Source organism: Apostichopus japonicus, chromosome 5, assembly GCF_037975245.1.
Source record: "Apostichopus japonicus isolate 1M-3 chromosome 5, ASM3797524v1, whole genome shotgun sequence".
Classification (NCBI taxonomy): domain Eukaryota; kingdom Metazoa; phylum Echinodermata; class Holothuroidea; order Aspidochirotida; family Stichopodidae; genus Apostichopus; species Apostichopus japonicus.
Genome location: NC_092565.1, coordinates 7233277 through 7255082, shown reverse-complemented (window position 1 = coordinate 7255082; position 21806 = coordinate 7233277). Strand labels below are relative to the sequence as shown.

Below are 21806 nucleotides of genomic sequence, written 5' to 3'. Positions count from 1 at the left end.
TTCTGTAGAACGTCGTCGTTGTTTTATTGTTGTCGTTGTTGCTTTCTATGCTGTTGTTGATTTTACTATTGACATCATTATCGTTGTCGCTGTTGTAGTTGTTAGTGTTATTGGCAACCTCATGGCCGTCGTCTTGGTTACTATTGTTTTGTAGTTATTGGTTTTGTTGATGTGATTGTAAGTTTTATTTCTTTATGTTACTATTCAAGTGGTCGATGTTTTTTTTTTTCCTTCTATTTTCTTCTTGTAATCGTCGTCGTTGTTAATGTTTATGATTTTGTTGTTGAGGGTGTTGTAGCTGCTGATAAACTTCTGCTTTCTTCGTTTCTGATAATTTCTCTTTCTGTATACAGACTAAAAGAATTACATACCGTGATCTTGACAATTAGTGCCGCTGTACGGCGGGGAGCAGTCACAGCGGTACCCAATGACATCATCAGTAGTGATGCAGGTTCCTCCGTTCCGGCAAGGATGAGTATCGCAAAGAGACAGAGCTAAGGAAAAATGATATTTGACATTTGATGGAATATATATATATATACGTATATATATATGTATATATATATATAAATACATATATATATACGATTATGGGATATATTGATTATCATTTGGGTGAAGCCGCTATTTATGAAATTGAGTCATAATGTATGGTATGTATCCACAAGTTATGGTATGTATTTACTCCGTATACCACCCTATACCACGTGCAGGGTGTGTGGATAGTTGTAATGAGTTGAGAGTTAAAGCAATAAATAATTTCATGTGGTAGACTGAAAATGGAATATATCTTATGCAAACTTTGATAGTCCATTATTTATAATAACGAATGCAACTTCATAGCGGAGAAGTATAGGGAGGAGGCGAGGGGTGTAGAAGGGGGGGTGGGGAAGAAGGGTAAAGTATTACCTTCGTCTTCACAGTTTTCTCCATAGTAAGGTGACACACACAGACAGAGATGTCTCGAGTAGTCTCCACTGTTATAACAGGTACCGCCATTACCACACGGCTCGCTTGTACATGGATTAACCAGAGGTGCTATGTTGGATTTTGAGAGAAGAACAAATGAGAACAGAGAAACAATTTATCAGATTGGTATGAGAATATATGTATGAGAAATCATAAACATATAGTATATTATATTTTATGTATACTATGGGCAAACAACATGGGCGAGCGAATAAAGCTCAAAGTAATGATGAGATTATTGTATACAAATTTCAAAGAACAAAAGAAATCTGTCTTCCTGGAGAAGCAAGTTATAGCTAATGTCATTGCCTCTTTTATTTTTAGATTAAATTATTGTAGCTTAAGAATATGTTTGATGTAGTAGTCATTTTCAAGTTGATTTGCAGTGAAGCATTGAACATTTAAGGAGTCGTTTTGACCATATACTGACCCCCTAGTTGGCACTCTGAACCTCCGTACCCTGGTTTACAGGTACAGGTGTAGTCCCGACCGTCTGGTGAATCTATGCAGAAACCATCATTCAGGCAGGGACTGTAATGACACGCAGGATACACTACCAAAGAAGATCAAAACAGGGTATACATGAAAAAAAGAAGGGTTATCAACATGCAAATAAACTTAAAACCCTAGTTGTTGTTGTAAATGTATCAAAATCCCTGCAGCTTCCTATGCGCTATCCAACAGACAGCCGAGAATATACTATTTCTCTCTTGTGTTTTTTGTCGTTTCCTTATGAAAGATGATATTCTATTGCAGATAATTAAAATATATAATTGCAGTTAGGATTCAGGAGGTGAAACAAAAATTTCCTAAACGTATTTCTTTTGGTCACTGATTTGTTTAGTCACTGATTCAGTTTATTTTGGTTTACCCAAATATGTCGTTGTCTTTGACTTTCATTAAAAGTTCAAGAAACGAATGAACTATGGTTAACCTAATGAACTTGGGCGTATGTAAACCACTGAGAAAGTTGTTGTAAAAAACCAAAACACGGTACAGAAGTTGGAACTATACCACTAGAATCTTGAATAAGGAAGAAATGTGATTTCGGCGGAGAATAGACTTTATACTTACGGGGTAATTCACACATTTCTCCGTAGTAATACCGGGTACAGAAACATTGAGCCCCTGTCGATGTTACTTGACAGATTCCGCCATTTTCACAGGTCACCGAGGAGCACGGATCGACTCCTGTGAGGAGGATGAGGAGGAGGAGGAAGAAGATGTGCTTGAATAATTTTAAATATTATAAAGGAAAACAAAGAAATCAATCAGTGCTGTTGCCGTGCTGATATCATTCGGTCTGCTGCCAAGGATGATTTTCTCTGTTTATATACCAAATTTGGAAAAGTTCACATCTTTTGCCATACATAATGATAAGAGAATGTAGTTTTGACCCAAGGATGCAGAAAAGTTGCCATTAAGTTTAGGGAAGGAATTAGATCCAGCAAACTGGAATATCCCCACCCTAGAAATAGAATTTCCTTTCAAGGAAATTCACTCACTCAAGTCAACTCAAAACATGACGTCATCATGCCAAACCGGTCCAGTTTTCAGATCTAGTTTCCTTTCAGCAGAATTTTGCATATAAAGCAGAAGAGGAGTTTTCAACAGATATGGATACTATTTACAAACGACCTATTAAAAAAAAGGAAAAAGTAAAAGATATTGAACCAAACTCTGCAAAGCTACCAACCGTTAACTAGATCACATCTGATTCCGGAATATGGAGAACTGCATAAACATGTGAACTCGGTTAAAGTAGCGCCATTCACGCATGTTCCGCCATTTTGACATGGAGATGAATCGCATGCAGATGTGGCTAAAATTCACAAACACAAAAGGAAAATAAGATTTAAAAAAAAATGAACAAAGTAGCAGGATTAATGACCAATCATATCTGTAAAAGTTGACAAGATAAACGTGCTAAAATGTTTTTTTAAAAGTCTAATATATATATATATATATATATACATATATAAATAACAGTTTTTCCGTTATCCCTATATATAAATATATATATATTAATTTTAACATTTCATTTCATTGTTCGACATTTATGGAACGTTTTGGCTCTCCGTAGTGTAAGCACGGAATATAAAATATGATATGCAAGGGTGGTAGATTTTTTCTCCGTCTTTGGCTTCTGCATGGAGATTTTGTGATAAGATTTTTTTCTCATATAAATCAAATGTATGATACGCCAAAGCCAAAGAAGATTCGTTTGCTAATTCAAAAGGGCTGTTTTGGAAAGATAATTCACAGTTTGTCCAGGAAGCCATAAAAAGAAAGCAAATGTAAGAAAGTAATATTATCTTGTAAGAATAACAGAAAATATCAAAAAGGACAGAATATAGGCTACCCCCAGTTCCTAGCAGAAGGTGGAGGCTGACAAAATTACCTTGTTCTTCACAATCTTTTCCATAGAAACCTGTTTCACATTGACAGTAGTAATCCTCATAGTCGCCAAGCTGGTAGCATACACCAGAGGTCTGACATGGTTCCGCGTCACAAGGGTTTAACTTTGCCTCTGAAACGGGACAGGAAACTTAATTTACAAACAAAGTCTTGTCTGACAGTCCCTTTATAAGTAGGGCATCCGCGATTTAAAGTACGTACATGCGCGTGACATAATTCTAGGTCGGCTCAACTGATACAAACACACCTGTAGCTCCCAAACCACCATTGGTGGGTTATATTTGAGGTGTACCGTTTAGTGCGGTAACATCTAACCAACAACAATGTATGAAGTGTTGTCACAGACTCTGAGAATGTACGGCTCCCAAGTTTTATGCGATTTGCATGACGGTGGTCCCTTACTCAAAACTATAAAAAAAAAAAAATTGCGTTTTGAAGTGGTATATGCATGTGAAAAACTTAAAAGATAAATCACATTGCTTGGTGGTGGTCTTAACACCCCAAATTCCACCGGAAAATGAAATTATACTTTTGATAATGGATATCATCAGTGAGGAAAAATGTTCTTCCCAAAGCCCCAGCGATAGACTTCTGATTAAACTTACCTCCAAGCTCACAGTCATTTCCTTCAAATCCAAGATGGCATCTGCAACTGTAGTCCTCTCCATCTACCGTGTCCTCGCAGAAACCAGCATTTTGGCATGGCGAGTAATGGCACATTGAAAACACTGTATGATGATAATAGTATGTGTATACCTCAAGATATAAGTGTAAGACATAAGGTGTCATCCCTTTATTGTGAGGAGTTTTATTTCTTTAGAAAAACAAAAAGTTTTGTCGTTTTGTCTCGTCTCATCATACCAAAGTTGTTATTCTGATTGGACATTTGATCTAAATCAATGAAATTTTAAAAAGGTGTTAAGACTAACTGAATACGGTATCTTATATCTAAAGTCAATATCCCGTTAAAAGAAATGTTTACATGTTTTGTTATCTCAACAAGGTGTAGAGACACTTAAATTTGACAAACCCGTCCGGAGTTGTTGTCTCACACTGACCTTGACAACACGCTAAGCACATGGTATTTGTCAAGTTGTCACTCGTTGCCAGTATGAAGAATTGATCTGTCGATCTGCTCTCTTACAGATACATTGACAATATTTCAAGTTTTACGGTATTTCTTGACAACTCATGTTATACCTAAGTCAACATCTTGATCATTTCATCGTCATATTGTCGACATGATATGTTAAATCTTGTCTACAGTAACATATATGATCATTATGACCATTTGTCAAACCAATTAAATATATTTGAGTTGCCAAGTTAAACTAATCTTGACATAAAAAAAACCTGTCGAATTGTCCACTGGGATATTGCTTGACACCTAACATGACAACTTGACAAAAGATGTAAAGTTTTGAGTTGTCAAATTACGCTACACTAAATAAATATTGACAGAAATTGTAAACTTGTCTGCTAAATTGTTTACGTTGACAACACATCACCAACAATAGTTTTGTTGCTGTTGTTGTTGACTCATGTCAAGTTATACCAAACGTGACATTTTGAAAAGAAACTCTTGTCAAACTGTAAGAATGTTGCATTTTTGTTAATACACGACAGTAACTCTTTGGATGTCCTTTCATGACCTCCGTATAATGTATCTATACAATGTCGTGGCTATGACAATTGAGTGAGGTGTGTTTATTGTTGGGAGGGGGGAGGGGTGTAAACCACAGTGTAATGGAATACTAAATGAACTTACGAGCGTAGCTACACGTTTCTCCGTAATAATAATTAGTACAAAGACACATGAAGCCATTCTCCGTGTTTTCGTCATTGCTGCAAATACCGTCGTGTTCACACGTGACGGAAGTACACGGTAATTCGTCTAAAATGAAGAAATAACAAATATTAAGTTTGGGCAACAACAACCAAAAATTGTACACTCATAGTAAAATCATAAAGAAATTAGAACTTTACCTTATGACGCCACAGCAAGGGATTTATGGGGTCCAATCATTGTAATGAATGACCTCTTTGCCCTGTCATTTAATAAAATAGCCTTCTTCAAACTAAGATTACAATAATGATCATAATAATCATGATAATAAATAGTTATAGTTATTTGTCTTATATAGCCCAGAATCAAACAAAAGTTGCTCAATGTGGTTTTACAGGTGAAGAAAGAAGAGCAAGAAAAGAAAACATCTTCAAACAATGTGCAAAAAAATAAGTTTTAAGATGATGCTTAAACTGATCAAGTGAGTCCAGAGACCTAATATCTCCTGCAAGTGTATTCCACAAATGGGGGGGCAGCATGATGACAGCTGCAGTCCCCGATGGTTTTCAAACAAGACACAGGAACAATAAGCTGATTAAGATATTTGTAATCTAGTTAGCCTATCTTTAGTTGCAAAATATCACAGAAGTAACTTGGAGCTATACTGAATGTAACAGCACAGCTTTTATAATCTATGCATATATTTATAGCACACTATTGATTAGTAAACTCTTTACTAACATAATGAAACTTTTCGATTTGACTACGCTTATTAACTTACAAAAGAAGTTTTAATGAACTCGAATTTGGTATTAATTAAAATCCAGAGTTCTCATTGTCTTAAAGCTGATTTCTCTCCTGCTCATCGTTTGTTCTCCTGGCTGAGTTCACAGTAACCATTTATATATGATCATTAAAATCCAGATGTCAGCATTTTTATTATGTCAACTTCATAACAAAATTTCCTTGAAGGTTATATCCTCCAGTGCCACTTTTGCTCCATGAGTTAAAAGGGTACGAAAACAAAGAGGATTTTAGAATTATTCTGTCATTTTTGGACGTTAAGAGCTTGTATTTATTATAATACTACCAGGCTAAAATGTGGTTAAAAGCTACAAGGCATGTGTTCAAAATGAACATCAATCTGTTAAAAATAAAACTGTTATGCACAACACAAAGGAAGACGCGTAACGATCAACAGTGTGACATCATATCACGTAACACATGCCATACCCCCCCCACCCTCACCCCTATTTTCTCGGCAAACTCTGAGAAGAGGAATGTGCAGAGGCTACTGTCGTCATCTAAAAAATAAAGAAACACGACTATTACCGTGGTCTTCACAATTTGGTCCAAAAAACCCATCGCGGCAAACACATCGATATTCTTTGCCAAGAATAGAGAATATGTTACCAGTGATACTGCACGAGCCACCATTCTTACAAGGGTGGGATTCACAAGCATCAGCAGCTTAAAGAGAAGATAAAATAATTCATTTTTTATTAACTTAATCGCCTCCTATTAAATGACTAAGCTTCATTCATGAGATCTTCTTTCCTTAATCATTCCTACAAGGTCCCATAAACCCTCTAAGCCCCTACTATACCTTCAACCACTCACCCCACCCCCACCCCACTACACTGCCTGAAAACATAATATAACAAAAAAATACGTAGGGGAGTAGGCAGAGCTTTTGTGAGTTTATAAACCGGAAAGCAAATTAGTAGTCATGTATAACAACTAAACGTGTATTTGACTTCTCTACAAAGACTATTTCACACTTTAAATAGAATCTAATTTACATGAAGGAGACAGAAAATAATGTTTAATAAAAAAGAAAAGAAAGAAATTAAGACTTACCTTGAAATTGACACACCCGTCCATAGAATGGTGAAGGACATTCGCAGTAGAAATCGTTAAAATCACCTCGTTGTAGGCAGGTTCCATTATTTGAACAGGGGTATAAATCACAAGGATTTATCTTTGAATCTGAAAATGTTATGATAAATATTCGTAAGTTAATAGTAGAATTAGGGGCATCTTTTGTGTTACAAACTATCTTATTGCAAAAAAGCCAAAGCAGTAACTCCTATTGTAACTAATTATTGACTGACTGTTTTCAACATATATTTCTTTGAACTTTCACTTTTTAACTTTAACTTAGTAACAATTTTCTTATATATTTTAAATTTTATCGAAAAGGCTGCGATTAACTTATAAACCTCATCATAATATTTATAAATTGATCAAAAAAAATAAGAACGGGAACAAATAATAAGAACGGGAAAATAATGAATGATGACAACAGTGACCAATATGCTATGTATTACCATAGGATGTATTATATATAACGATAGGATGTGCTGTCACGATAGGATGTAAAATATATGTTACGGTAGGATACGATATGGTATCTATTACAATAGGATACGATGGGATGTGCTGAATCTTACGATAGGATATACTATATATTACGATTGGATACAACAGGATGTACTTTATACTACGATAGGATACGATAGGATGTAACCTACACCATATTAACCTTTTTTGTTTTCCTATTAATTTAATTTGCTTAAATTGTTATAAGTTTTTATATAAAGAAATGCTTTGGACGATGAAATCGTCAATAAACATCGAAGTTAAGGTTACATGGATATCTCCAGGTACAATTTCAGAAAAGTCACACAAGAAAAACCTAGGGCACGAAAACCAGACAGCTCGTAGTCGTACAGTGTGGTCTATACGCGCCGATCCAACACTGACTTTGAATATGACATAGACGGCAAACATAGTCGATATTTCAAAATGCAGCTCAGCTGTGAGTAAAATGTAAACGTTTCAAAGTATAATTGATTTTTCTTCCAGTTTTCAATTCTTACCTCCGTTTTCACACTGAGTACCGCTAAATCCCGGTTTGCAGATGCATTGGTAGGATGAACCGTCTTCGTAGCAATAACCGGCATTTTGACACGTGTCCGGCTGACAGATCGCATCGACTGTAAAGCCAGATAATGGTTAAAGAAAATGAGCTAAGTGTCACGTGATAAACTTTTCTATACAAGTCATTAGAATACGGGAGCATTACGGGAGAGTGATGACGGCCGGTATTGGCGAGGGGGTCGAGTGACAATTGTTGTCTGTTTTGCTCTAAAAAATATCTGGACAGTGTGAATATATTTTAAACCGAAAATGAAAGAGATACAGAATATTGATGGACTTTGAAAGAGCGAATGAATGTATAGGGCGGGAGGAAGACACTAACATTTTTCAACACGGGAAGCTAGTATATTCAGGGAGTTGGGAACGCGACCCCCCCCCAATCCCCCCACCTCCGCTCTTTTCCAATCTTTCACAAATTTTAGAAAGCAGGGTTCCACTTGTTCACTCAGGAGTACTTCATTTGTGGTCTAAATACGCCTTCGGATGCATTATTTGACGTGTACGATTTTTTATTTCTATATTTATCAGGCGCGTAGCCAGGAATTTGCCAAGGGAGGGGCAAAACTGTAGATTCGGCATTGCAAACTATCTAAGCGTAGCGCCACCATGATTGGCGCGAAGCGTACAAGAAATTTTGCTGAAAATGCCTCCCAGATCGCTGGAAATGCCACTTCCCAGGCCTTGTAAGTTGCATCTTAGCATTTTCCCTTTTGAAAATACTAGCGATATCAAAAAAACATTAATTTTTAAAACAAAAGTATGCTCAATGGGGGGGGGGGGCGGCTACCCCTTTCGCCCCCCTGGCTACGCGCCTGATATTTATCTATTTATTTATTTTTTTTGCCGTGGGGAATATGAAGTTACAACCCTTCCCTCCTTCAATTACATCATGATGTATCCGACCCTGTTTACTTCTGTATCTTCGTACCTGTTTCACATTTCGCCCCATGGAATCCTGGAGGGCAATCACAGATAACGGCCCCATAATGGTCCATACCAGAGTATGTGCCGCCATTATGGCAATGAACAACAGACTCATCTGCGCAGCAACAAAAGAAGAACGAGTCAATGTCAAATTATTATTAAGTCGAGCTGCATTTAACTTTAAAACAGATCAATATTAATTTGACGATAGAAGATTATTAGGAATTAGTTGGAAGCGGCGTGACGCCATGGGGTTGAGTGAACGAAACACCCGCCGTGCCTCAGACCCATATAGGGGGGGGGGTATGAGGTGCAATCAGCGTATTGCGTTTAAAAGTGTTATAGGTTCAATAGCATCAAGAATGTATGTGAGAACCGAATCTCATGCGCTATAAAGTACTACTATAAAAATGGAATTCCTATAGTGTGACTATAAAATATGCAATTCCTATGGTGTGACTATCAAATATGGAACTCCTATAGTGTGACTATAAAATATGGAATTCCTGTAGTGTGGCTATCAAATATGGAATTCCTTGCCGGATAACATTAAACATAAAACAAGTATTATCTCATTTAGAAGTCATTGAAATCTTTATCTTATTTCAAAGTATACAACCGACGACTAATTTGTTATAAATGTTATCACGAGGGAGATCATTACCGCGTAGGGTGCATGGATCCAAGCCCTCTTTCTGTATTGTTTCTATTTTTATTGGGGATGGGGAGGGGGAGGAGGGGAATCAAATATGTTTACATTCTCGGGTCAACTACGAGGTAAATTTTACGGAACTATATACATGCAGTTACAGGGTGAGGAGGAATTGAGGCGTGGAAAGGATTTACTCTGAGCATAGAACACTAATTTGTATAAGCTAATTAAACGTTAACGCTTGACGAGGATTTTAACACTCATTAAGTGTATTTCCCGAATCCCTTTCTTCGACGTAAATCAACCAATTTAAGGGTCAAAACTCATAAATTTAACATGAAACTCCTTTACCTTCACAACGAATTCCTATCGTATTGTCTGCGCAGACGCACAAGTAGCCAATGGTATGATGTGTCTCACTGAGTGCAAAACAGAGGGCTTTCTTTCCGCAAGGGTGTTGTTCACACGGATCTGGGAAATATAGAGGAATAATACTTTTAAAAAAATTACTCTTGTGTACTAAAACACATATTTTGAGAGTCAACATAAAGCACACACAATTAAGAGGCATTGTCTGTATTACACATCTCAATTATGAAGAAGTTTTCCATCCCAACACAAACCATTTTGATAAAGTTTAGAATTTTCCTTACATGACCTGTGCTATACCTGTTCTCGGCGTAGGAAGGTCGAGTAAAACTCGAAAAATTGTAATGGTAGACCTACTGTACCCTTAAAAGCATGGGCGTCAATCCTGGGGGGACGGGGTAACACACTATCAAATGCGCCCCCCCCCCCCCATACACACACACACATTTGGAAAAAGAGTAGTTTCGTGGCTATATTTGGTTAGGGCTTACACATCTCAGGATTCATATCATTCAATATTAGAAGTTTAGGAGGAGGGGGGGGGGGGCAGCGAACACATTGCCTTTTCAGTACATTCAAGAAAGGTCTTCGAGAAAGGTTTTTATAATGTTATTTATGGAGTCCTTCCAGAGCGGGACCCTAACCCTAAACCCATCTGTCCAACCCAGTAGCTAACGCACTCATCTTCTATTAGAGCCTTTCTGGACAATTACGAAGCATTAGGTACAGCATCAGCTGAGTTCGGCACCAACGTAGCATCCAGAGCCATAAGAGTAATGAAGCGTGTCTCATCTGCCAGTTGCATTCTCGGATTGCTGGCTGCTCTGCCAATCATCCAATGCCTCGAGAAATTCAACCGGGCCCTGCAAAGCTCCAAAGTAACCATATCAGGTATGATCGAATCCGCAGGAGTAGTGGGAAGGGAACTTCAGAGGCTTCGTATTGAGGAATGTTTCAAGAGTATTTTCGACGCACACGAGAAGGCAGCGAAATGGCACCTGGACCCTCTAGAAATACGCCAGCGGAGAATCCCTGCAAGGTACGCTGATGATGGCGAGCAACCTGTGCAGTCCACTGAAGAGAAGTTCCGCAGTGAGTATTACAATGTACTCGACAGCGCTGCTACCAATCTACGTCATTACTTCGCGTCTACGGACAAATATTCAAGTCGATGAATCCAGCGGTATACGGGCTATGTTTGGTGAAGTCGAAGCTCTCTTTCGGATGCTCCTCGTCTCCCCCGCCAGTTCGACGGAAGCCAAGAGCTCTTTTAGTGCTTTGAGGCATTTGAAGATACGGCTACGCAGCACCATGACTCAACAGAGGCTGTACCATGTGATGGTGTGCCATATTCACCGCGAACGTCTAGCCCAGTTGAAGCCTGAGGTAGAGAAGTTCGTTGGTTCCTCGGATTAAAGACGCCACATCTTCGGGCGATTCCAGTAGAAAACGACTGCGCTCCGTCATCATAAGAGACGGCACTTCATAGCTAGAGCCAACGCCTGAACATATTTGTTGTCTAGTTGTAGATGGTGTTTCAAAGACGGTGCCCGTTCCAAAATATTATGGAAATGAAATAGGGAGCATATTCCGTGGCAGCGCATCCAATGTTAACTTGGTGTTGAGTGATACCGGAGTTTACTCCACAGTGAGAACACTGTGGTTTACATAGTACGCTCCGACCAGAATTCACCCGATTACCAGATGCAGATCCACCTAGCAACCGAGGTAACTTGCGTGAGGACTCCAACGAACAACCACTGATTTATTTTGGTGCCTTCATCATTTTAGCCACCACTCACATGGGACCTATTTTAAGTCTGACAATACATGCGCATGTGTGAGGTCCTAAAAATATAATTAAAGTGGTTTGTCTTGCCATCCTTGGTTCAAATTTCATAGAAATGTATACTATTCTCGTATAGACCTAGGAAAAAATTTAAACTGACACAGTCCCATTGGAAGTGTGTCACGGGTGGCATTACAAGTCATTGGTGGTTTAACATGCTGGCGTACGACGACTTTTGGCCAAATTTGCGCTAAGCTCACTATACAAACTCAGATCTGGACTGTGCCTAATTAGCTAGTTAATTAAATGATTAATAATGGCGTATGAGGAATGCACCATTTAGTGGTATGACTCCCAGGACGGCAAGTCGAGAAACTCACATGCAGTCGCAGCGGATATTGCTTCCTTCGCCAAAAATTATGTCCGGGGACATTTTGGGACATCGTTCCTATAGGCCTATATATTAGGCCATGGGGTCATTCCTTGACCGACTTGGTACAATATAATGTGCCCATTTCGAAGTTAATTTATTCACAGATTGTTAGTTGTCATGGGTTCGAAAAAATTGAGGGGAAGTCTATCCTGAAACATAGCTAGGGCAGAACGGGGCTGGGGTTTCCAGATCGCCGCATCATTTGTCAACTTGCACTGGGTTCTAATGTTCATGTCAATTGAAATCACTAATACAAGAAATAATCCACTAAAAATTAAGGCCGCATGAACTTTATTGCAGATTTCCTGAGTGACGAATTTGTAATTTTCTCCCGAAATCACGAAACTAGATGGCTGCTATCCAGCCTGGCAAGTGCCATCTCCAGCGATCTGGCAGGTATTGAAATCTGAAATTTTCTTGGTACGCTGAGCGCCAACCGATGGTGGCGCTCCGCTTAGATAGAAATTACGGCCGGAATACTCGAATCGATTACGTCCCACACACGTTTTATATCGGATTGACGCCCCTGCTTAAATGGGTGTGTGTGTGAGGGGGGGGGGGGGCGACAAACACAACTTTCATCTTTGATATGACAAAGAACTCCCATATAGAGATCAGAAAAGTCTTGTTCCGTTTGGCAAATGTCAAAAGTTTGAAAATCGTGTTGTCTTAAGATTTCAATATTTTAGATTCAGCATTTGAAAAACCCATCTCCATTATGAAGAATAAACGTTGTAATAAAATAATGAAAAACATGAAGAAAACAAACTTGAAGCACATATGGTTCGATTGTGTCATTTTAGACTTGACCAAGTCGTCAGCCTTGTGTGTAAAAAAAGAAAACCATAAAAGCTGTGACATTTCCTAACAAGAATAAGGTTTCGATTTTGCTTGAGCTAGGTAGTTATATAGCTTCTCATTTTGTTTCATATAACGTTGAGCGAGTCATTGCAATTAAAAGAGAAAAAAAAAACATCAAAATATGCTAATGAAGACTCACGTATAGTACTGCCACAAGAGGTTTCGTTAATTAAACAGTCTTCATTTTCTATTTTTTTTTATTTTTGTTGTTGTCGTTTCTGCTCTCGCTTTTGAGTCATTCATCAGAGCAAGATGATAATTAGTTCCTATTAAATTATTGGTCTTTCTTCTGCATCTGTTTTTATTTTTAGATAAGTCTTCATTCGTGTAACGAAACATGTATCGTTGGATAACTGTCAAATGTTTTTCACTGTGTTTCCCGGTACAAATTATTCTTGTTTTGTAATCAAATCACATCAAAGCCCGAGATTCCTCTCCCACTAAAGAGCACAACACCTAGCTCGGGCAGTGCTTTGGTGAGTTCTTAGATATATCATGCATGTAGATTGGCTTTGTTGCTCCTCAAAATATTTTATTTGGCCATCGATACCTCTCCGTCACCCCACTTCACCGAATATATATACCCACTTCACCGAATATATATTCATATATATATATATAGATATAGATAAATAATCAGCATTTCTAATGTTCAAGGTATTATTCGGAGCAGTTTTTTTTTTAACTGGATAAAAGCGCTTTACAAATTTTTATCTTATTAGTATTATTTTTATTATTATTATTATGATTATTATTAATATTATTCAGACTTGAAACCAGGTGTTGCAATAGTGAACGCGTCCCGTAACAAAAACATTAGAAAGAATACGGTTATGGAAGATTGTAATAATGTCAATGTGGTATACCAGTGTGACATCACAGAATACTGCAAACTTCAATTTCAACAAAGCGTGTAACCCTCCCTACACCTTCCCCCCTGCCCCACCCTTCCCTTCCCATACCGACTGGCCTCTTTAATCCTGCTACTGCAATGAGGATTGTTTATTGGGCAATACGAATATAATATTTCAAATGCGTTTATCCACTCGTTGAAGTCGTGACAACTTTATTGTTCTGTCAAATAAGCCTCAGACCGAAAAATACTTCAACACAATAGTGTGTGCGGTTTGACAAACCAAGCAATGATACATACAGAGGTTATTTCAATATATATGTCTACAGTATATGTATAGTCTTCGCTGATTTTGTTCAGGTTGCCGAAAAGATGTTAAATCACGCAAATCTCTGTTGCTTGAATATTGCCATTGTCTATAAATGGACACAGTCAAAAGGGTTTGTGGTATTCTTTTGTATACATTTCGCTTTGAAAACAGTTTCCGAACCACACAATTGTGTCTTCAAAAACAGGTTGAATATTAACAAAGACTGCTCAAGTTTCCTTCGTTTTATCGTTTGTGTGTTTTTTGGGTCGATTCTTTCAAAATGCCAACAAGAGAAAGACAAAACTGTGCGTGATTACAAATGGTGCAATGACCTTTAGGTTCTATACAAATCGTTCCAGACTATCACGGCAGAGTGGTTTGCTTTCACAATGTTGTGTGTTCGGTGGCGGTGAATGGATCTCTGTACTAGCAGTATTGGTATTATGTCAATTAACGAATACATATTAAGATTGAAAAACCGTTCAAAAAATCACACGTGGCGTTTCTAACAGTAACTAATCGTGATGTTTCCTTCATAAATATATATATATATATATATTTATATTTATATATATTGATATATATATATATGTGTATATATATATATGTGTGTGTGTATATATATATATATGTGTATATATATATTTATATATATATATATATATATATATATATATATATATTATGTGTATGATTTACACTTATAGAAAACTCGCTTAAATGTAGTCAGTATAGGCCCCTATTATAGCAGGCTTTAATTGCTAGAAGTTTTCAACAAAAAAAATCCTGGAGGTCTTTACTCTCAAAATTGTTCTCATACATTTTTAAGAAACACATAAGATGACTGAATATCCCAGTGTGGACAATTTCCTAGAAGGTTGTAATAAAATCATTTTAAGAATTTTCACCAAAGGTGACCATATTTGAATATCTAGCATAATTGGGGCCAATACATCATACCTTTAATTATGCAGAGCAGTAGAAAGGGTTGGGATGCCGGGTTGGGATATCGAAGATCAAAAGAACCGTATACGTAGCAAGCTCACATCTCATAGGAATGTCATCGGTGTGTCAACATTTCGCGCAACAGGTTCGACAACATCTACACGATTCATGTTTGCATGAATGCGAACATGATAATTGTGGGCGCCAGTAAATACTCAATATTGAAACGGTGAACGGGAGTCGTGAAGAGCGATATAACTATGAAATATGTACGGTGTACTTATAATACCATATAGGGACAGTCACATTGTTTAAAAAAAGCAGAGATTTTTTTTTTTAATAACATACCACGTTCCGATGGATTAGGTGGCGAAATATAACCCAATGTGGTCGAAGAGATGGTCTCGTAAAAACAGTCAGCACCGGAGTAACCATGGTAACATATACAAGAGACATCCTCTGTATTGCGCTTAAAGGAACGAATAGTATATAATGTTAGGGAACTAATTATATTGAATTTCTTATGAATTCATAAACAAAAATATATGTTACAAACAAGGGCGTAGGAACCGGGGGCTGGGGGGCTGGGGCGCCTACCCCCACCCCCAGCGAAAAATGTGGAGGGGCGGAAGTATCATTCCGCCCCCCGCTTCGCAAGTCAGAAAACCCCTTTTTCATTTCCAAATGAGAAAAAAATCTCATTTGGAGCACCAAATTGCATCTACGACCAGGTGAAAATGTAAAATTCTATACAAAATGGAGTGGGTGGGTTGAAGTGTGCTATATTGCACCAAATTGCATCTGAGGCCACCTGGAAATGCAAAAAAAAAATCCAAGGGGACGCCCCTCCCCTTAGAACCCTCCCCCAGGCAGGCCATCAGTCTTCAGCCCCCCACTCAAAAGTACCTTCCTACGCCACTGGTTACAAATAACCAAAAGTGACATATAACCTTCCACGGTCAGCAGCATGTGCGCTATGTAACCAACCCTTGCGCTATCTAAAAACCCTTGCGCTATCTAATCACACAATACATTGATTTCTTCCTCTAACAAAAAATTAGAGGATATGGTCGTTAGGGACGGAGTCAATCAGTGCCTTCCATTCCCAGTTTTCGTCAAAAACGTCACAGTAAGTAAACCCTTACTCATACCACTCTCAAAAGAAGCCTTACAGGGCAAAATTGACCTCATTCTAACCTTACGAAATGTGGCTCACGTTTCGTAACAAAAAAAAAAAGATCATTGCCATACTCATTAATAGCAAAAATTGATCAATAACCCTTAATATAATAAAAAAAAGAAGCTCAATTCAAGGTTCATTGATGTGTTTCGTAACACAGGAATATATCCTAAGGACATTGGCATTATGGAGCGGTTTAATTTTTAGTTTGTTTTTGTTTGTTTGTCTATTTTGTATTTGTTTTCGTATACTTACAAAGCATTGTCCATGATGATGACACTTATGTGTTTGGTTAAGAAGATCTGTGCAGGTTTCCGCTATGACTGGAGGGTGAGTTGCCAAGGCTATAATATGTAACAAAACAAATGAAAATGAGAACATTACTATAGACACGAATTGAGGAAGACTTTAGAATCCCTTGCATTGCATAAGGATTGGCTTAAAGGAGAAGCAAACCCATCCATTATTATGTTGTTTGATGGAGATACTGTGTTTTTGGTGAGCAAATCACTAAACAACAAAGCAAAATGAAAGATTTATATAACAAGAAATTATTTTTAGCGTCCTGGTGAAATTTGCATTCAGTCCCTATTGATCGTTTTTCAAGAACAATATTTGAAGTTGAATTTATTTTGTAACCAAAACTGAACTCGAACCGGACAGGTGCGATGTCGTCTTAGATCAGGGTTGTCCAACCTACGGCCCGCGGGCCACAGTCCGGCCCGCCGCAGGGTTGCGTCCGGCCCGCCAGAGATGCTCTACGGTGCGAAATTTTAGTGAGCAGATTTCTTGATAACAATTTGAAGCTATATAATCAATCATTCGAACCTTTTGGGTCCAAAAAACTGCATACAGGTCAGTTTGTGTGACACTCTCTCAGCGGAGGGAGGGGGGGGGGGGTGGGGCGGCTGGACTTTATTCATCTGTTTTATCAGGAAGGAAAATAAATCAGTGCGCTCCGCGCGCAGTGCTCACATTTTGTTGCCTTGGGTTTCGGGCAAAAAAAATCGAAAAATCGAGCGTAGGGTTCATGCGACCCCCTCCTTCATCATAATCATTCTATGTGGCCCTCCTCTGCAAAAGGTTGGACAACCCTGTCTTAGATGCTCACTGACAAGTTTGTTTTACGTTTTCGTTTAAAATCTTCTTCCAAATTACTTCCAACTTGAAATGCATTTATACCAACACATTGATATACTATATAAATGTCAGAGGGGCATTACATGTTAGCTTCACGTACTATACCCTAAAGCAAAACAATAAAGGACATGAAGAAAAAATAGAAAACCCAAAAGCAGAAATTATTGCTGCCAGTTTGCAACTATATGACGTCATTTGTTTGACGTCTTCAGGATCTCAAAACCTACTTAAATATTGTCAAGGATTAACTTGACTTTCCAATCATTTAGGGCTTCCAGACCTTTTTTTCGTGAAAACTGTGGAAAAAAATAATTCCCATAATATATACACGCCAACAAATGCAAATAAATAAATGTCAAAAAGCTGAATAATAATATCATGAAGATTTTATCTAAATTTTGATGAAAACCACTGGCTATCCATTTATCATGGTCACCGTCAACTTCGTTATCGTCAGTATCTTCAACATCGTCACATCGTCGTGCCGCTATATACTTACGGATAGCAAGAGAACCCCCGATACACCCTAATAACAGAGTAGTAAGAATGCTTTGTATTCTCATCCTTGCAGATTAACAGAGCCCTTTTCGGAATTTATGAAGATAAATTCAGATCTCAGAATCTGTCGAAGTAAAGAGTATGATTACAAGAAGTCTATTGGTTCAAAGCGGCACACATTAATATATAGTTTGGAAGATGATATTTTTTAACTTATGTGACTTAGATAAAAAAAAAAAATTAAAAAAGTTAATATTTGTCAAGTTCCGTTACTAATAAAGTGCTGGATTTCTCTAGAAAGCCCTTCCTCGACGCTTCCTGGGTTGTATTAAACGAAAATTTGGGAGTTATATTACCTAGTAGTTATATCTTGGTACGCGAGATACTATGGATTCTGACTAACAACGCAATGACCATCAGAAGGATCGTCACCATGTATAGGACATATGGCCTATATAGGGAAGGAAGGCAAGGCTCCTCACTGCCATGCAGACTTAAATTTAATCTTTAACCCATTGTCTTATAAGTTATAATAATTCAACCAAAACGTATTCTATAAAGAAAATTAAAATGTTATGTATTCTCATTGAGTTTTGTGTTGCATCTTATAGGGAGCTGACCTATAATGGTCCCTGTATTAGACTGTATAGTCCAGTCGCTTTCAATTGATGAACCACGTCTGTTTAAAAGGTCATATATCACAAATTAAAAGTGTTATAAAAAGTGCACCTTGGACAGATATAGCAGTATAACGGTTTGCAAGATATTAGAATTCAGTTTGTGCTTAAATTATATAAATATATATATATAGGCCTATATACACATATTCATAGTATTTGTACACAACAGCGCCTATATTTTGCATAGAAAAATCTTTTACACAGAATGTGCAATATAAACATAACTATATGTACAGTTCAGACAAACCATATTATTGAGTTAAATCTTTAGTGCATGAGAGAAAAATTTACTAACATAATACAGTCAGTTTTCTCAATGATTTTAGTCGATGCGTTTATGACTTAACCTTTTGTTATAAATGAAATGAAGTGAATAACAAATATAGAGTAAACTGATTTAAATATATGCTAATATATGTTAATATTTTGATCAAACACCAATGATATAATGAAGACATAGGAAAGATACCTGGAGAGTTTCTCTTTATCGTTCTCATGTCATTTGAACATAATCGTTGGAAGTTTTTTCCCCCTTTAAATTAAACTTTCTATTTTAAAATAATTGCCAAAGATAATTCTCGACATTCCCCATGTCATGGTTGCGACATTGGGTGAGCTTATAGGGGAGGGATACGGGATCGGGTGGTGAATAAGCAAAAATCCTAACTTTTTTACAAGGCCCAAATGCCCTCAAAATGAAAGAATAATTCCATATAATTGAAAACGTGTTTTATAATTTTTAAAACTTTGTAAATATGAAGTCTCTTACCCGTCTCTCCAAAGGTTTCCCGTAATACAGCCACCAGGTTTGGAATGACCTTTCTAAGCGAACTGATCTTACTTTTCAGATAAGCGATTCAAACTAGCTAAGGTGCTATAGCTTTGTCCCTGTTACACAAAACTGGTAAAGAATGAGTCGAATTTGCCCTTGAGCATCAGTGTACGAAAGGCTATGATTATTAGACCAGGCGAGAAAAAAAAACATATATAAGAAAGAAAAAAAAATACTAATGGATATTGATATCGATGTAAACAAGCTTTGTTAAATTAGGGTAAACAAGAGGACAATATAACCCAAATTCTTTTGTCGCAATTTAATTGAATACCACGGATGGGTGACCTCGGAATTATACCTGGAACCGTCTAATCACAAAGAGAAAATATCGAGGTAAGCTTTTTACCAATTTATTTGTAAGTGAAATAAAAGAGGCCTACCTCGTGTATTGTCAGTATTGTTAACTAGCGTGATTTACACAGGTTCTAGTCGAACTAAGCGAACTCTCTTATCCTTTTTTTTTTTTTGCAAAACAATGCAGTCTGTTTTCTGGAAATTTCTTTCTGTGGGTTATTTGTATATGGCTATATTGCCAGTTGCCAAATCTTTCTCAAGAACAAAATTTACCCTTCACTTGACCCGAATACATGGTTTAGTTTGTTTTTATATTATCCTTCGTGTGTCAAAGCGAATTAATTAACTAACCGCAAAGTAAAAGTTGTTAACTATATGATCAAGAAACTTTCTTTCAATAACAAGAATTTGCCGTACATTGAACTTTGTTTTGAAAAGCAATCTAACAAGTTTCGTAACCTGACCAAATGCTGAATAAATGGAGGAAAAAAAAAAGCCTTACCAAATGATTCACTGGAACATAGCCAACTTTAATTTTAATTAAATGAAATGCAGTGACCTTAGGGAGAGGTCATCATACAGGTAATTAGTATATATATATATATATATATATATATATATATATATATATGTTTGTTATATATATATATATATATATATATATATATATATATATATATATATATATATGTTTGTTTATATATATATATATATATATATATATATATATATATGTATATATATATATATATATATATATATATATATATATATATATATATATACATATATATATATAAACATAAACATATATATATATATATCAATAAATAAACACATATATATATATGTAATATATATGTTTAGAGTTTACATAAAATAAATGACAAATTATTTTCATTTAGGGTGGGGTAGGGGAGTGGAGGGGATGGTAGAAATACTGATTACTTATGTGAATACGGTTGTATGTTTTTTTGCTGCTCATTAATAGTATAACTTTTACAATACATCTTCTAACAAAAAAGAAGGGAAAAGAAACAACTACACATCATCAAATGAACAAACAAGCAACAGAGGGGGATATACATGTATGAATATGCATGAGTTAATGCTTATTCGTAACTGGACGGATCTCCTTGGTTGAGCTGCGTTGATGTTATAAATATAAATGAGTTTAAGTTTAGCTTAAGTAAAGAATACTATGGCGTTATGACACAGAGACGTATATTGAATCACATTTCTCTGCAACGTGACTGGTCGCACACGTGGCAACTTTAGATTATTAAATGATTTGTTACAATTTTAACATTTTCGCTTCATGGTCTAAGATACGCCCTACATGAACGCCCTTGGTTTCACACAAATTAAAGGTTAGCAATTTCTGTGCCGGGTTCGGCTTTAGTTTTGGTGTCCTCGATAGGCCTAAATATGCTAGACTCAAGGTACGTGGTGAACAGCATTGCGCTGTTACTATACTGTGACGTTTTTACACATGTATTGGATTCGAATTGTAATTTTGTGGCATTTCGGCTAACCCCTATAGCATCCAAGCATAAGCGCAGGGCCGTAGCTTGGGTAGAACCCATAGGGGAGGGGGCGGTTGAGGAAAATCGAGAACATTGTGTATCGTTCAAATGTTACATAGTGATTATTTGATGTGCGTATATATACCAGGGCCTTTTTGAAGAAACTTGTAGCGTGTGGGCCATTTCCCAAAAGGGACCATCATGGCACTATCTAAGCGAAGCGCCGCCATCAATGTAAGTTGCACCTAAACATTCTTTATTTTGAGATCTCATGTGTAAGAAATTTAAACTTTCAAAGATTTATTATTTGTTTTAAGGGTCAAAAGGGACCAACTGGGAAGGGGGGGGGTGTCAAATAAACTGAGTTGATGGTCCGTGTAGGGGACGGGGGGCCACGGCCA

The 21806-nt window shown here is 37.1% G+C and overlaps 1 protein-coding gene across 1 annotated transcript in view; it reads right to left on the bottom strand.

The window, feature by feature from the left end:
* The window catches only part of LOC139967465 (uncharacterized), a 43299-nt gene extending 22947 nt beyond the window's left edge, over positions 1-20352 (bottom strand). The window contains exons 1-17 of the mRNA XM_071971315.1: positions 19520-20352; positions 18072-18194; positions 16688-16776; positions 15601-15721; positions 10044-10163; positions 9045-9155; positions 8056-8172; positions 7034-7162; positions 6506-6643; positions 5156-5281; positions 3993-4115; positions 3371-3499; positions 2666-2791; positions 2044-2160; positions 1400-1522; positions 910-1038; positions 372-494 (exon numbers count right to left, since the gene is read on the bottom strand). Of these exons, the coding sequence (XP_071827416.1) occupies positions 372-494; positions 910-1038; positions 1400-1522; positions 2044-2160; positions 2666-2791; positions 3371-3499; positions 3993-4115; positions 5156-5281; positions 6506-6643; positions 7034-7162; positions 8056-8172; positions 9045-9155; positions 10044-10163; positions 15601-15721; positions 16688-16776; positions 18072-18135 (1885 nt within the window). The 5' untranslated portion in view covers positions 18136-18194; positions 19520-20352. The remainder of the gene's footprint in view (positions 1-371; positions 495-909; positions 1039-1399; positions 1523-2043; positions 2161-2665; positions 2792-3370; positions 3500-3992; positions 4116-5155; positions 5282-6505; positions 6644-7033; positions 7163-8055; positions 8173-9044; positions 9156-10043; positions 10164-15600; positions 15722-16687; positions 16777-18071; positions 18195-19519) is intronic.
* Between the last annotated feature and the right edge of the window lie 1454 nt (positions 20353-21806).